Below are 18,085 nucleotides of genomic sequence, written 5' to 3'. Positions count from 1 at the left end.
CAGGCCTGAGCCCCGCAGCTCAGCACCTGACACTGTAAACATTTTTGGTATTTTAAAGGACTCTGTGCCCTTCCTCTCGTAGTTTGTGGGAAACTGGAAACGGTGGCAAATGAATACCAAGAAGGCCAAAAACAGACCAGGTTACAGAGGTGGTGGGGGGAGAGGCTGCCCATCTCACCATCTATGGCTGAGGGCCATGGAAGAGGCCCAGGGGACTATTAATGCATTTTCTTTTTAAAATGTTAATTGTTGAGGTAATATGCAGAAGATTACAGTTACATCAGTTAGTGGGAACATTAATTCTGGACATTGTTACCCCTTTCGATGTTTTTCTCTCACTTTTCTTCCCCCAACCCCCTCCCACTCCTCTTGTTTTCCCTTTACCTTCCCTTTGTCAAATCAACGTGTATACAATATACTAGGTACCAAAGGCAGCTACAATAACAACATGAGATAAACCTTATGGGGAAAAGAATAGAAAAGAAACAGCTTCATATAGTACATTAAGAACAGAAATCACAAGCTCTTCATTTTATAGGACTCTAGATGGTTCCTAGGAGCACAAGGTCACATGGTTCAAATATAGCTTATCTGTGTTCTGTAGCTTGGTTTTCTACAATACTGCTTCCATCATAATCCCTCTGATTAAAGGTCCCATAAAGTTATCTATTCATTATCTATCATCTATCTATTATCTATCACTCTACTCTAAACTGTAGGTTTAGATTTATTTTTTTTCTACATAAGGGTGTAATGTTTAAAGGATGAAGTCCTTCAAACTTACTCTGCTTTGTTTAAAGTATTAGCCTTGTTTAAGAACTCTATTTAAGAACAGTAGTCTCTTCTAGGCACTGCATAACTTCCCTTATTTCCCTAAAGCCTAGCCCACCCTGGGTACACCCTTGCCCAGTACAGACCATTTAAATGCATATAATAATCTTTGCCCTCGCTCCTGTTGATGCCCCCAAAGCAAAACTTCCTGCCTGTAGTAGGCTGATTCTAGAGCAGAGCTTCATCTTCAAAGCCTTTCCTAACTACTTCTGTGTCAGAGTCCCATCATCCTAGGTAAAATTAGCCTTCCCCACTTTGATTCCATGGCGTTTTGTTTGTTCCTTTGTGACAGTTCTTTTCATGCTCACTCCTGTAACGATTTGTTGTACATGTTCCTCCCTGACGAGGCCGTGGGTGCCTTCAAGGCAGGAATCTCATCTTATTCATCTTCATCCTCAACACCAAGTGCTGTCGGAAGTCAATAAACGGTGTTTGAGTTATTTTAAATTTTCATGAGCAGATAAGAAGGAAGAATCAGGGAGGAAAGAGGTTCAGGTTATGAGAAATAAAATTGGCTCACTGCAGAAATTCTACTTCTGTGGAGATGTTTGCATCTTAGCTCCCTTTCCTACCCTCTTTCTCCTGTTTACCCCAGCTCAGATGGCTCAAGCAAAGAAGGTACTCTGAAAATGTATGTGTTTGCTTTCCATTTAACTTATGAGCAGTGGGAAGGGTAAGGATTGCCTGTCTCAAGGTCACTTGATTCCCGCTGAAGTGTGAGACGATTCAGTGCTTTAGAAACTGTGCGGTTTATGGAGGATGCTGCTGTGCTTGTCAGACTGTTCAGTGTGGAGGGGGAATGAAAAGAAACACACGGAAGGCCAGAGGCATTGTATTAAAAAAGCTAGAAACAGCTCTTCCTTATGTAAATGAGCTCTCGTAAAGTCACAGGTGATAATGGAAAAGGCTGGATAGAATGCATTTCTTTTGTGCCTTGGACCCACAAATACACCCTGTTTACTCTGTGTCTAACTCTGTTAGGAGCTGGAATAGAGTGATAAATGACTCAAGACCCCTGGTTTTGGGGAATTCATAGTTCAGCCTCAGAGTTGTGTAACGCAGAAGCTGTAAGCAGAGTATAGACAGTTCTGTCTGGAGCTGTGCATAAGGACATCTGAAGATGAATTAATGCATTCTACTGCAGGGAAACTTTGTGGAATTAAGCTTAGTAGTGAAAACTGAAGAGGAGGCCTCAGCATAGGGGTATGTTTCAGACAGAGGGGCCTACAAAAGAAAGGATTCTGACAAATTTTATAAAGGGCCTGTCAGTAAAAGCATCAAACTCTGCACTCTGTAGTTTCTCTGTTGCAAGTACTCATCACTTTTGTTGTAGCGGTAACACAGACATGTATAATCCACGAATGAGTGGGTGTGGTTTTATTTCAATAAAACTTTATTAACAGAAGTTGGCAACCACATTCATAGTTTGTTGAACACTTTGTTGTCTCTTGGGCTCATTTTCGGTACACTCAGTTTACAATAGCACTTACAGATTCTAAGCCCTTTTGGAATTGTTGGAGCTTTGTGGGGAGATCTCTGACCCTCAGGCAGTAACTGGCTGTGGGATTTATCACCTTAGACAGATGGGGAGATTGTGGAAGCCTGAAAGGAAGTGGTAGTCTTTAAGCCATAGAGCAGACTGCACCAGACTATGAGGACACAACTCCGGCCTTATGCTCTCAGTTCTGAAAAGGCTCCCTCAGGTCTGTTCACTGCTCTGCTGTGTGGTAAATGAGGGGCCTCAGGGCGGCTTCTCTTCTCCTAAGGAGCATGTATTTTTTTAATGAGCCCCCATGGCTCAGTACAGCTCTAAATTTCCCATTACATCCTAAAGTCCAGTTAGATTCAGTTATTTTTTTTCAAGTGTCTTTCTGTATTCTACTTCTGTCTGGGAATTAAATTTATGATATGAATATATGAATGTGTTCCTATCTATACCCCATAGCTATGATTGATAAGAATATATTTCCTGAGGAATAATTTCAATTCTTGATTGTCGGATGTTGTAGGAAGTCCCTGAAGAACTTGACAGGGCTCACATTTAACAGCCTCTTCAATCTCCATTCCTTTATGTGGATAACATTAAGTATGAACATGAAGGGCCTCTTTATAGATAGCACAGAGAATGATTTCAATGAAACAAGGCAACAAACAGAAAAGATCAAACCGCTTTATGAGCTTCCCAAAGAGCTTGTTTTTCCTGGCTACCTTTTTAAAAATTCTTTTCACTTCCAGCCCAAAGCACATATTAAAGGAATAGAAAAGTGAAATTGTATTTAGTATTGTATTTATTTTATCCCAAAGTTTTCTAGGGCATCAGGAATGTAGAACCATCAGGGATCTTGCAATGTTACTCTGAATGTCCCTTTCTCTGTAAACACCACCATCTTTCAGAGCTATGTCGACCTGTAATTTTCTACTTTTTATCTAGTTGCGATACCCAGATGTAGAAAATACTCAGCATCAAAAATATGGGAAGCTAACTCACTAAAAGCTCTTTTTAAAAAAAAAATCTGCTTCCCAGAAGATTTCATCCACTGGCCCTTGCTCCATCTCTGTGGAACCACTCATAAAATTGGCTTTTTTTTTTTGCTTCTATTGATTCTCCAGAAGGTAGAGATCACCATGGCATCACCCTTGAGTCCTCCCACAGTGCAAATCAAGAGTTCATTCAGCCATTCTTCACTTGACAGTCTTTGATTCCTCGTTAGTTGGCTTTTTCCTCTGGATATGTTCCAGTTTTGCCAGTGTCCTTCCTTTAGTGACTCAACAGTGTAGGGGACCATATGGTAAGGACCATAGATTTTTAAGCCACACATGCTTCTTTATTTATATCTCTGGATCCTTGGATTAGTGACACAGCTTTACTGAATATCAGTATTGGCAGCTGCAAAATGGGAAAAGAGGACCACTCACATCTACTTGTCAGGAGAATTTATCAAGATAAGCAGTGGAAGGGTGGGAGTGAAATGGGGACCATGTCAAGAGAAAGGGTATCAATGTTTGTGAAGTTATGCACCTTCTATCTGGTGAATATAATGTAACCCTTCTATTAATCACAATAAAAATTATAAAAAAAAGTTTGGTAAAATCATCAGAGAATTGCCTGATGCAAAGTTTGAAGATGTGGCCGTTGTTATAAAAATACAAGTTGTTAATTCTCCATAAAGTTTTGGAGAATTGTGATCTTAAAGTTTACATCATTGCCCTATGGTTTGTATTTCAGAGTAAAGTGTTCATGGAGATTTTTCTTTTGCAGTGTTTACTCCAATATACTAATAACTGGATCACAGCAAAGTCCTCCCCCTCCTCCTCCTCCTCCTCCTCTTCCTCCTCCTCTTCCTCCTATTCCTCCCCCTCTTCCTCCTTCTTGTCTCTTCTCTGCCTTCTTCTCTATCTCTGTGTCTAGCTTTCAGGCAATCTACTTCTTGTCTACTTTTAGGTGAGGTAAGGATGATATCTATTTGGCACATAGAAAATGAGTTCTTGTTCTAATTTTTTTTTTGCTAGTCCTGGGCTTGAGCTCAGGGCCTGAGCACTGTCCTTGGACTTTCTCAAAGCTAGAGCTCTACCACTTGAGCCTCAGCACCACTTCCAGCTTTTTTCTATGTATGTGGTACCGAGGAATCGAACCCGGGTCTTCATGCATGCATGAAGGCCAAACTCCCGGCCCCTCTTATTCTAATTTATCAGTGTGCTCACTGCTGCTTTGGGCCAGACATTTGCGATGAGTCTCAATTTATTGGATTTTTTTGGATCCTTAAAATGAAGGGGAATACTGGATTCCAAAGTATGTCCCATTTCTAAAACTCGGTCTATTTTTTGTAATCTAGTAGTCATGTTTACATATGTGAACAGGTCCCAGTGGCTCAGATTCTGCTCTGGAGTTTCAATGTGTACCTAGGAAACCTGGTACTAAGTATTAGTAAGTTACTAGTCATGTCTAGATAGCACCTACAGGCATTAATCTCTCTAAGTGGCTGTGAATTCAAATTCTTGGTTGAAATTACTACATCATCCTGAACAGAAGCAGGGGTGAACATGAGATTCTGCTGAAACTTTACTCCTTAGTCTCTTTAGGAGTAGATTTTTTTCCTTTCTCTCTCTCTCTCTCTCTCTCTCTCTCTCTCTCTCTCTCTCTCTCTCTCTCTCTCTCTCTCTCTCTCTCTCCCCACTCCTCCTCCCTTACTCTGGCTTTCTGAATATGATCACTATTCTTTTTTGTTCTTTTCTTAAAATTTTTTATTGTCGGGGATATATATATATATATAGTGGGGTTACAGTTACATTTGCTAGATAGTAGGTATATTTCTTCTCATACATTGATACCCCTTCTCATGTTTTTGTCCCCATTTCCCTCTCCCCACCCCCTCCCAATCATCTTGTTTTTCCCCCCTTCCCTTTCCTATTTCAGATAAACATATATTCAATATACCAGGTAACAAAGTCTGATTCAGAACAATATGACATTAACCAAAAGGCAAAAAAAGAGAAGAGAAATAACATAGTACATTAAGAGCAACAATCACACAAGATAAAGCTTTTGATTCTATCTTAGAGATCCTTTCATTTAGTCTCATCCTATGTGACCTTATGTAACTAAGTGTTGAGCTATTATAATCCTCTTCTAGAAGAGTCCTAGATGTATACTAATTATTACAAATGAAGGAAACCATTGAGCCTATGTTCCTTTGGGTCTACTTTACTTCACTTAATATGATTTTTCCCCAAGTCTTTCCATTTCCTTACAAATGGGGCAAAGTCATTCTTTTTGATGGCAGCATAGAATTACATTGTGTATAAGCACCACATCTTTTAGATCTAATCATATACTGAGGGGCATGATTACAGTTCTTAATTTTTCCTTTTTTTTTGGCCAGTCCAGAAGCTTGAACTCAGGGCTTGAGCACTGTCCTTGGATACTTTTTTCTCAAGGCTAGTGCCCTGCCATTTGAGCCATAGCACCACTTTCGGCTTTTTCTGAATATGTAGTTTGAGGAATCAAATTAAGGGCTCCGTGCATGCTAGGCAAGCACTCTAGTATGGGCAATCTCCCAACTTTTCATTTTTCTATTGTTTTATTTATTTATTTTTAATTCACAGAGGTTGAGGCAATATTGAGAATTTCCATATCTCATGTTTACTTTCCCTCAACATATATTATTGAGATACATTTGTCATCAAGTCCAATCATCAATTAAAAATATCAATGTATCAATTCATATTGATACAGTATAGTACATCTTGCAGAATTTCCTTCCTTCTTCATTTCCTTCCTTCCTCCTTTTCTTTCCCTTCCTTGACTCTCTCTATCCTTTCCTTTTCTTCTCTGCCTCCCTCCCTCATTTCTATTCTTTCTTGTTTCCTTCTCTGTTTCCTTTCCTTTATGCTTTCTTTACTTTTTTTTAGGTAGGATCTTGTTATATAACCCAGGCTGTCTTGGAATTCATGATCCTTTTCCCTCTGCTTCCCAAGTGCTAGGATTGCAGGTATATACTACCATGTTCAACCTCCATCATTTTGTTCTTTTCTGTCTTATGATATTTTATTATGCTTAGTTGCCATATTGGGTCTCCTTAGATTCCTTAAGTGACACATTTTCTTAGTCTCTTTTATATTTTTTTAAATAATCTTGGCAGTTAAATATTAGACACAGGGTCGTGGTTCAAGTTTTTTTTTTTTTTTTTTTTTTTTTGTGCAAGGCCTGGGGCTTGAACTCAGGTCCCAGGACTTTTTCTTTCCCCCACAAGGCCATGCCTCTATCACTTCAGCCACAGCTCTATTTCCAGCTTTTCTGGTAGTTTGTTGTAACTGTGAGTCTTACAGACTTTCTTTCTGGGCTGGATTTCAACTGAAATTCTCAGATCTCAGCCTCCTCCTCCTTTTGAGGAAGGTTATGGAGGTACAATGGATCATCTTATCCTATACTGGAGGCTCATGCAATTAGCTTGACTCCTGCCTGCTGATGTTCATCTTGATCATCTGACTGATCATCTGACTTGATCATCTTTACCCCACTAAACATGACTCCTCCATCCTTTCCTGTATTGGATTCCTAGGAAGGAAGTCATTGTGCCATCCAATGGCCTTTTATTTCATATTCACTCCACTGCCCAAGGTGCATTAGTCTGATGCAACCATGAAGGGTCCCCACCTTACTCAATCCGGTGGTTCTGGGATTCCCCAGAGTTTTGCCATCTTAATCCAGTCCATGTTAAGAAAAAAGGAACGTGGAGGAGAATGTTTGCTTTTAGAAGCCTTGGCCTGAAAATGGCACACATCACTTCCACTTACATTCCATATGACACTCATTCATCTGCCAAGCCTAATTGCAAGGGAGGCTAGGACATATGGTCTAGCTGGGTGCCCAGGAAAAAGAGGAAATGGATTTGAGAAAAATACTAGCAGGATTTGCTGTACTATTTCAGAGCACAAAAGATAACAAACCAACCTCTCCTTTTCCATTATCTAATAATATAGTCATCCTTTGATTAAACTTTTTTAAAAAAGAAAAAGGAATGAAAGAACATAAAACATCTTTGAATCAAATAGAGTCATATGAATTGAAAAAGTGCCTTAATAAAAAGCTTATTTCATTGACCATGAAAAAAATCTTACTGTTGATCTGTGAACATTGTGTTCTCTCAGAGCAGGAATCGGGTTCTTCTAAAAGTCTGCCTTGACTTTGCCTATCTAGAATACTTTGAGATTTTTTCTCCTTCCCCTATGAGAATACTATCCATGCTCCAAATGCCAGATGAGATGTCTTTGCCCAATTTCAAAATGAAATGAATCCTTGCTCCTTGGGGCCACCATGCCATCTGCTACACTTCCCCATTGAACAGCAATTTCACATCAGTGTTTGATATAATATCTTTCATTCAGTAGAAGGGGTGCTCTTTGAGGGCAGACAGCACAAGGTGAACTCAATACCTGTATTCTGTGAATGGACTCAGGATGCTAGATGTTCTCAAAAGTCCTCTCTCCCTCTCTCCCTCTCTCCCTCTCTCCCTGCCCCCCTCTCCCCTCCCCCTCCTCCCCCTCTCTCTCTTCCTCATCTCTGCCTCTACTTCTGCTTTTCTCTCCTCTTACCCTCCCCTCCTCTGAGATTGGGTCACTTTCTTTTCCTGGCTAGTCCTGAGCTCTTCAATTTAAGTGATCCTCTTGTTTCATCTCTTAAGTATTTAGAACTACAAACATGGACTATTACATCTGGCTGTTTCTTTAAATTATAGCAAAATAGGTTTTCTTTTCATTTGTCCCCTAGTTATAAGAGACCTCTTTATTTGTGCTAGAATCATGAGAGGGAGGGGGTGATCTTGATTTGAGCCTGGAAAAACTACTAGGAGGGAATAAGTGCTCGCCTACCCAGTTGTATTCATTAAGACATATTTGATTGAAGGTATTTGGGCAGTAGGTGGTCAGACATGACTATGGTTCTGAGCTTGCCCTTTCCTGGATCATCACAAAATGAGGACTTATACTAGGAACTTGCTCTGGCCTTGCTCTCAGCACTGGGGATTGGTATAAAAGTCTGGTGCTGCTAATTATCCTGACCAGGAGTAAGTAACCCAAAGTCCCAATAGGGGACAGCTTCACCATAACAAAAGTAATGTTTAATTACAGATGCAGAAAGAGAAGCATGAAGAAAACAAACAACATAGTGATGGCCTTAGTGGCCATGAGTGTCATTACCAGTGAAAGCCTGGCTTCTTAAAGTGACTTTAAGTTCATAGAAATAAAAAAGATGAACTAAGAGGCAGATGTCCTTTACTTTCTTCCCATGATGTCCTATCCTCTACTCTTTTCCCACTGTTGATTTCAGTGCCTTTACAAGTTCACTCAATAGCTTGCTATCACAAAATCAAGAATGTAGAGTCTTCTCTGAGAGGACTTTCTTACTTCCCTAACACTTGTGCACGGTTGTCTTGTTTTTCACAGTCGAAACGCTGAAACTTAAGATGCATTATTTTCTAGAGCATCCTAGTTTGTGGTGTCACATGAACTTCACTCAAAATTTTCTAGGATTGCAGTTAAAGTAGGAGTTACATTTTCCATACTTTACACATACAAAGACTGAGACTTAGATAGTAAAAATAATTCTTCAGTACCCCTAAAAGTACCTGGGACTCTAAGCTGGGTCTTCTGAATCCAAATCTAGAGCTGAGTTCACCATGTCAGAATGTGCCTATCAGCCAGGTTACTGCATAGCAAGGAGTTGTTTCCATTGAGTTTGGCCAGCTCTGGGTTTTTCTGACATCTAAGTTTGTGGGTTGGACTCATGGTAAAAAAGCATTTTATACCTGTAATCCTAGCTAGTTACAAAGCTGAGATATGAGGATTCTACTTTAGAGCCAGCTCAGGTAGGAAAGGCCCTGAGATTCTTAGCTCCTCTTCTAAAAACCATGAAGTGGAGCTGTGGCTCAAATAGTAGAATGCTAGCCTTGAGCAAAATAACTCAGGGACAGTGCCCAGCTCCTGAGATCTAGCCCTAAGGCTGAATCCTTCCTTTAAATTATGACATTCATAAGGCAGAAGATTCTAATATGATCAAACTAAACCATAAAAGGCCTTTTGGCTTAAGTTTCAGACTATATTGATAAACTAAATAAAATTTACTCAAGAACCACATAGCTATTAATTAGAATGCCTAATGTCTAGTTTCTTTTTCTATACCCTCTTTCTTCATTCACAGTTATCTTAGCATCTCTGTTGGTTTGTAAGAATGCTGTGGAGAGGACATAATGATAGAATAATTTCTCCATTTTCCCAAGCATGTGTTATTGAGTTTTTTATGTGTAAAATCCCAACCACAGATGTAGATTATGATAGAGTAAGGGAGTAAACAGAACCATTTCTGCAGAATTAAGCAATCTCAATCCTTAATATAAAATCGATCTATCACCTAAACATCAGTAAATGTGTTCAGCTTACCATACAATGGCTTGGCGAGTCTTGATGGAATGAATGAACAAAGGATGAAATGGATGGGTACAAATTCAGTGATAGTTTTGCTGTGGGGTGATCCATCTTTATTTAAGTTATTGCCACTAGAGGCAGTATTTCCCTTTTCTCCTCATGTTTTTTAATGACTTAATTACTAAATGTACTAAAATAGTTTTTACCCAACACCAGAGACAGAAAGATGGTGATGTGGTATAAATTAGATTATTGACACCAGTCAACACCACAATGAGACAGCTTTACATATTTATGTTAGTGGATATGCAAAAATGTAACTGTGGCATGCAACAGACAGTCTGATGATATTTGTGTGTTGGCAGCTTTTGAAAGTGAGGACCTTTTTGGGTATGAAATAGTTAAGGAAATGCATATGGGTTGAGTTTTCTGAAATACCTATGAGTTGAGTTTTCTTTGTTGGTCCTTTTTCCCTCCTTTGATCCTGGGGAAATTATGTGCAACATTGGAGGTTCTTCCTGGTGACGTCTTTAGCAGAGTGGAAAGGGTTTCTCCTTAGAACTTGGTCACTGCCATGGGGTTTTGCTTTTGCTGGTGGTTCTCATGCAAACTAGACTTTCTGGTTACACTTGATCAGAATTTCAGAGCACAGGAACTTCTGATGAATAGTTGATATCCCGCAGGAATGGTAGTCTTCCAGCGCCTGATTGTCACTGCTGGAAGCCCAGGAGGAATTACGGAGCCTTTTGGCCTAAACAGTGATTCTGGAATGGAACCATGAACGTGGTCACATTTTGCAGCTAGACACTGGATGCCTGAGGAAGGAGTAGAAATCCCTTCTTATACGTTTTAGCATGCCTCTGTATTTTCCTCATCTGTAACTAGTTTTTATTTATTTACATTTGATTTACTGCCTCAAACTATGATAGTTTTTCTGTTAAAAGGAAAAATAGCATAGATATATTATTGAAATACGCCTTTCCAAGTACTAATTACATTGGTATGACATTGACATTTATGCATTTTGCTTACAGAATGTGTTTAACAAGTTGCAACTGTGCATTTTTTAATAAAGAAAACAAAAGTTTGAATGATTATTTCATTTTGTTTTGCAGAACCCCAGCTGAAAGGAATTGTGACAAGGTTATTCAGCCAGCAGGGATATTTCCTGCAGATGCATCCAGATGGTACCATTGACGGAACCAAGGACGAGAACAGCGACTACAGTAAGGAACATGAGTTTCTTGAAATCCCAACCCACAGCAAACCTATGGCCCACAGTATCTTAGCGGTAAAGCATGACAAGGCTGTCTTCTGAGCTAGCTGGTTGCTAGAGAGCTAGGGATTTCTTTCTTTATACTTTTTGCTGTGGATTTGCAACAGCAAAGAAGCAGAGGTTATTTACTGAGCAAAAAGGCAGGAAGTTTGAAGGACTTCAGTTGGTTCCTGGATAAGGATCTTTCCTTCTTTCCTTGGTTCCTTTTTTCCCTCCCTCCCTACCTCCTCCCTCCTTTCCTCCCTTTCCTTCCTCCCCTCTCTCTTTCCCTCCCTTCCTCTCTCTCTTTCCCTTCCTCCCTACCTCCTTTCCTCCCTCCTTCCCTTTCTTCCTTTCTTTCTTTCTCTTTCTTTCTTTCTTTCTTTCTTTCTTTCTTTCTTTCTTTCTTTCTTTTCTTCCTTCCTTCCTTCCTTCCTTCTTTCTTCTCTTTCTATCTTTCTCTTTCTCTTTCTTTTTTTACTTTATCTGTGTGCCAATTCTGAGCAGTATCTTTGAGTATCTCTTAGTTTTTTTTCCTCCTCTACCACTTGAGCAACAGCTCAACTTCTGGGTTTTGTTGTGTTTGTTTTGGTAGTCAGTTGTAGTTAAGAGTTTCATAGACTTTTCTGCCCAGTATTTCTTTGAACACCATCTTTAGATCTCAGCCTCCTGAGTGGCTTTGATTATAGGTGTGAACCATGGGGTACCAGGTGAGGATTTTTTTTCCATTGTATTGCTTCTCATCAAAGAGAAAATTACTTCTAGAGACAATATAATTCATCCTCTAACACAAGATGGTACTTACATCCCAGGCTTAGATACTGAACCAGTTGTAGTTCTCTGAACCTAATTCTTGGTAAAAAATGCTTTAGATGGCAGATTGACTCAAGTGGAGTCCTTGCCTACTAGCAAGCATGAGGCCCTGAGTTCAGCCCTAACATTGCTCAAAACAACAACCAAAAATTACTTTTAAAGGTAAACATTGAATTCATATATTTGTATATGTTATTTCATATTTGTTAAGAACACAATTAAAGAAAATACATATGAATATTATGATGGTGTTTTACAGTACAAATAATAGGAACAAGAGAACAGACAGGTAATGGTAGAGCTGATGAAATTTTTATAAATATAATTTTTAAACTAAAAGTACCAAACATTAAAAGATTAGCAATAATTTCTTTTAAAAATATTTTTATTGTTATTGTAAAGTTGATATGAAAGGTATTATAGTTACATAAGTCAGGTTATGAATACATTTCTTTTTTAATTTTTTATTTTAAATGACAAGTTTAACAAATTTCTTTAAAAGTAGTCTGTAAAGAATTTAACTTTTGAGTTCATAGTTCACTTCTAAATGCAATCATTCAAGAATGACAGAGAACATTTGTACTTGGGAGGAAATTTCAAATACAAGCTTCAGAGACAAAAATGGGAGCTAGCATATCTTCCTATAATCATATGGATAAAGCAGGGTATATGCACAGAATTCTAAATATATTCATTGTCATGTTATTTTCTAATTTTCATGTATATACCACTAAATCTTAATGACTCTTCATTTAAATATCTGTCCAGCTAGGTCATGATTCAGATGAATATGTGGTTCCACTGACAATTTACCAAACTGAAAAAGGCAATTTAGGAAGTGTGGTCATTTGTAGCGATATATCTTTTAAATTAATGAGATTTGAGGAAAGATTCAAAATCCTTAAAGTGTCAAGATGTTCTTGTCCACCCCTTCTAAATGTTCTTTGTTCATTTAATATTGTACACTGCAAAATACAAATTACAATAAAGAAAGGGTGTTATTATGAAGACTTTTCTTTCCAGCTCTCTTGTTCTAGGTTTTGGACAAAGTAGTTGATTAGCTTATTGTGGTGTGCATTGTTGCTTTGTGTTTCTGTGAATGCATTCTCCAAGAAGAATTGAGTCTTCAATTCAGTACCAAAGCATAAGGAGCTCTTTTGTCCATAAAAGATTGTCCTCTATTCTATTTGTACTTAGCTGTGGATTTAGGGAGACTAAACTTATGAAAGGAAACAGTCAGGAAACTACTTCCTTGGGTCCCTAATGTTAACTAACTCTGAGGTCTTTAGATCTCAGCTCTCTCTCTTTTTTTTTAATCAATGGAGTGTCACCCATAAGGGTAGGAACACTGCACAGTTTCTAGAAAAGTTCATTGAAATTGCTTGCTCTGCTGGCATTGTGTTCACCACTAGTGTCTATATAGATCCATTTATGTACATATATTTCTACAGGGAGACTGAAAATATAAATCAGTATGACAATATATAAATCAATGTGCTATGTACATGTGCCCCTCACAACACAGACCATACACCCTGAGGATGCTTTGATGGATGTGTTTTTGTCAAATGCTTTCCAAAACTGACAGAATTCATGAATTTAAACCACATTTTATGAAAGTGAACTGCTACACACCTTTCTGCAAATTGCTATTGAAATGGCTTAGATGTACACAATATAATGGATAATGCAAAGTTCATCTTGATACCCATCACCAGCTTAAAAAAGTAATTAAAAATTTCAGAACATTTGAACCCCCTGTGGTTCTCTTTGATAGAATTCTGCTTTCCTTCATTACCAATGTAATCACTTCCCTGAGCTGGTTTTTTCTTCTCATAGTTTTAAGTATATCTACTTTTGTTGAGATGTGTACTTAAGTGCCATATAGTACTGTTTGGCACATTTTAAACTTCTGATTACCCCACACACACATACACATACAGATATACTTTCACCATTAGTATTATAGTTATGAGATGTATACAGTTAATTTACTTGCTTTTTGTAATTCCCTGTAGTAAAAAAATTACTACATACACAGATCCAAACAGATTTAGCTACTCTTTTTGGTGAATAATTATCATTGATATTTTAAGACCATTTCAATTAGTGCTGATGAGGTCTTTCTTATATTCCTTGACAATCTTTTGAGGAAAAAAATGTCACACATTGTACTTATAAACTGACATGTTGACTTGAAATCTTTTTGTATAACTACTTACTGATAATATAATATTATATATACTATATAACACATGCATGTACAGTTGTTAAAAAAATTTCACGTATCTCAACATTCCCTTCTGATACCTATGATAAGGTAATCTAAGAAGAGGAAAGGTTTACACCTCTTCATAGTTATGGACCCCTCAGCCCTGACTTATTAGCTGTATTCCTTTGGGACTGTTGTGACACAGTAACTAGATCGTGTTAGGACCCCACTTTGGATGAGGGTTGTTCATTGGATGGCCAGGATGTGAATGAGAGCAAAAAGGATAGGTATCCACGGTCACTTTTGAGGGCATAGGGCTTGTCTCCAAAGACTGGAAGGCTCTTCTTTGATGCCATCTCAAGGGAGAATCTGGCCTTCCTAAAGCTGTGCTGTGTTCCAATCCTTTAACATAAGGCCTTTGGGAGACATTCAAGATCCAAACTATGCACATACTTGACTTGTAAGTCATGATTCCCGCAACTATCCCACACACATGTCACGGTCAGTTATTTCTCTTTTATCTTTCTCCCAAGGAGGAGGACATATCTTCGATGAGAGATTTTAGTGTGATCTTTTATGAATATTTAGAATGGTCTATTTTTCTTGCACGTAATAAATTCTCAACACAGATTGAATGCATAAATGAATGAATGAGTACCTGTGGACGTGTACTAAACTATTTTTCTTGGTCATTTTCTAAATCCTTCTTACCCACATACATGTTCTCCCCCCCTCTCTCTGCCTTTCATCTTCTCTTTGTGCTGGTACTAGGGCTTGAACTCAGGGCCTGTTGTTTATTTTTTTTTCTGCTTAAGGCTGGTGTTTTACCTCTTGAACTATGCCTGTAGCTCTGGCTTTATGCTGACTAAGTATAGATAGGAGTCTCTTTGATTTGTCTTCCTTGGCTGGCTCTTGTTAGAGATCCCCAGATCTCATCCTCTTGATTATATAGGGTGCCATGGACATGTTTAAAAAATTACTTTGGAAGTGATTTCAGACTTCTGAAAAACTATAAAGTTACCCAGCAATCTCCTTCATATTATTTAGCTAGCTTCCTCTAACTGAACCATTTAACCTAACAGAATGACTATAGAACAAGGAAATGAAAAGATTCATAATGTTTTTTACTGAGCTGTAGGCTTTATGTTTGGGTTTCTTCTTTTTAGACCAACTAACTTGTGAGCTTTCTTGCCTTTTTGTTTTGTTTTGTTTTGTTTTAATGGTACTAGAGGTTGAACTTTTAATTATTTTCTAGGAACTCATCACTGAACTATGCGTTCAGCTGTTGAATAAACTTTCTTTTTTTTTTTTTTGCCAGTCCTGGGCTTGAGCTCAGGGCCTGAGCACTGTCCTTGGACTTTCTCAAGGCTAGAGCTCTACCACTTGAGCCTCAGCACCACTTCCGGCTTTTTTCTATGTATGTGGTACCGAGGAATCGAACCTGGGTCTTCATGCATGCTAGGCAAACACTTTAACCACTAGGCCAAACTCCCGGCCCCTGAATAAACTTTCTTTTGATGCCTTCCAATATTTTAATAAAAATTCCAAATAAAATTTGCATCTACATATAATATTTGTAGATATTTCTGAGAGTGAAAATTAGGGCTAAAATATATCAGAGAGATAAGTAAATGGTAGTCATGTTTTTTAATAGAATAATTGTGAGTCTTTAAGTTGTTCAAATGCCTTTTCTTTCTCTACTGTGTGTGGGTGGAGATGAAAGAAGATAGTTTGGGAAAAAATCGTGTTACTATAAGCATCTGTCAGAAATGTGCTGTTTTGTTCACTAGACATGATTAGGTCCAACCAACTTTCCCATGGTATCTTGTACAGAATTCATAAAGACACCTGCTGTTTTGTTCATGGAGAAAAGACTAATTATATATAATTGAGTATAGACTCAAATGGGTTTGTCAGCGGTAATAGATAAGAACTTCCACAAATATAATGATAACAAAAAACTGCAGAACTGTTTTGGAACCCCGACACAATTGCTATTTGGAGTGTATTAATAGAGATATTTTACATAAAATTAAAATGCTAGTCATTCTGCTCCACAAGTCACCAGTGATGATACATTCCAAAAGGTTAAAAATGCTGGGAAGGAAAAGAATCAAAGCCATTATTCATTTTTTGTTTGAACAACAACAAATTTAAAAAAATGATGATGTAAAAAAAATCCCATAATCCTGTCTGATATGTTAGTGCATTTGTCAGACTGCAGGTAGACCAGCCCTTGCTGTCTAAGTGCCTGAAGCAAGGGGAAGTGGGTTCTTTTTGGGTGCTTTCAATGAGGAGTACTATGTTTTTAAGTGCTTTATAAATTCTCTTCAGTCCTGAAATTGTCTTCAAAATTATGTGAAAAAGTCAGGCAAATAAATGATACAGAATAGCAAAACCAAAAGGTGTATAAAATTGAGAAAGCACAAAACAGTATGTGACAGCCAGTTGTAGCTTTAGGACTCCCAGAAGGTCTTGGTGTTCTGTTATGTTTACTCAGTTTCATAACACACAGAATTAGACAAGCCCACTGTGAAGTGATGGATCAAGATAAAGGCCAGACCACTCTGGATTCCTCTCTAACCCCAACAAAAACAAGGATGTTGTTCGAATCACAAAATGATGAGACCTTCCTTTGCCTTACATTATCAGAATGGACAGTGTTACTTTACCGAATACAGCTTTAACCTCCCTCTGTTCTTCCCTTTTGAATAAGCATTATTAAGATACCCAACAACTGATTTACCCTAACTCGTTTAATCTATCCTGTCTATAGATAGCCTCCATTCTTGGAGCCCTCTTTCCAATTGCTTAACACATCTTTCTTATATTCTCTTGCTGAGACCTTGTACTTCCACTATGGTGGATTCTTTCCTCCTTGTTGTTGGGGTCATTACATCCCACGTTGGTCAACCCTGGAGTGTTTCCAATATTCTTTGGCTGGAAGGCATTGGCATGAAAAAATGCAATATTCTTTTCTGCTTCCTGGATATTGGTAATATCCCCAGATATAGTTCTGTATGTTTGTCATCATATTAATACTATGGTATCTCTCTAATTCATAATCTTTGGAAATGTGTAATGTATGTCTGCATTATTTTTACACATTTATACATACTTTGAAATAAAAAGAATTAAATACCTAGATTGCTTTTGGTGGATATTTCAATTGTAATATTCTACCAGCATATCCACTTCTAAAGAATATCCTTGTGTCTAACTCATTCTTCTTTTGTTAAAGCTTGTTTACAGAATAAATAATGGAAGTTCTGGGTTAAGAGTGAATGCTTTTCTTAAAATTTGAAAAGTATCTTTTCTCTCCATTGTATAAATTTACACTAAGAGTGTTTGTTTCCCTATGTTTTAGTCTACAAAGTATTATCAAGTTTGGGGATTTTGTGATAGATTAAAATATAAATTTTAAATAGAACACTTGTCATATGCCATCTGCACTTTTCTATGATATGTCTGCACATATTTGGCTCTGTGTAATCTCCATTTTACATTTGAAGTAAATCTGTATGTAAAAAATAATGACTTTTTTATATATGTTATATATGTTTTTGCAACTTTTGCGGACTTTAAACATTATCATCATGCTCTTTTATTTTGCTGTAAAATCCCCTTGACTTTCCTATTTTAAAAAATGACCCATCCCAGGATGATGAAAAGATTCTGCAATTCTCTTTTAGCATTACCTTATTTCAGGATTTTTTATATTTAATAATATAATTAATCCAAGATTTATACCTTGCGATCCTTGGATTCTAGACTTGTAATATTTTAGTATTTTATTGTCCTACCTGTCAATGGTAAGTACGAATGCAGTGTCAACAGGTTTTTTGTTTAAGTAAATTTTTTGTGCATTTGGTAAAAAGAAGCACATTTCACAGTAGTCTACTTGATTTTCAGGAATCCAGTTAGAAATGTCAAAATGGAATCCTCCAAGTGTGTTTTCTATATAATTCCAAACATACCATGCATGGTATAAGTTACCATAAATATACTGGCACAGCCATAGCCAACAGAGACTTATATTGCTAAATCAAATGGTC

At 37.7% G+C, this 18,085-nt stretch overlaps 1 protein-coding gene across 2 annotated transcripts in view; it reads left to right on the top strand.

Moving 5' to 3' along the window:
• Positions 1-18,085, top strand: part of Fgf12 (fibroblast growth factor 12) — a 339,473-nt gene that overhangs the window by 132,920 nt on the left and 188,468 nt on the right. For both annotated transcript variants that reach the window (XM_090343960.1, XM_090343950.1), the window contains exon 2: positions 10,866-10,976. In XM_090343960.1, coding sequence (XP_090200086.1) covers positions 10,866-10,976 — 111 coding nt within the window. The remainder of the gene's footprint in view (positions 1-10,865; positions 10,977-18,085) is intronic.

Source organism: Megascapheus bottae, chromosome 1, assembly GCF_031878675.1.
Source record: "Megascapheus bottae isolate mThoBot1 chromosome 1, mThoBot2.hap1, whole genome shotgun sequence".
Classification (NCBI taxonomy): Eukaryota; Metazoa; Chordata; class Mammalia; order Rodentia; family Geomyidae; genus Megascapheus; species Megascapheus bottae.
Note: the sequence above shows the minus strand (reverse complement) of the source record. Positions and strands in the feature narration are given on the sequence as shown.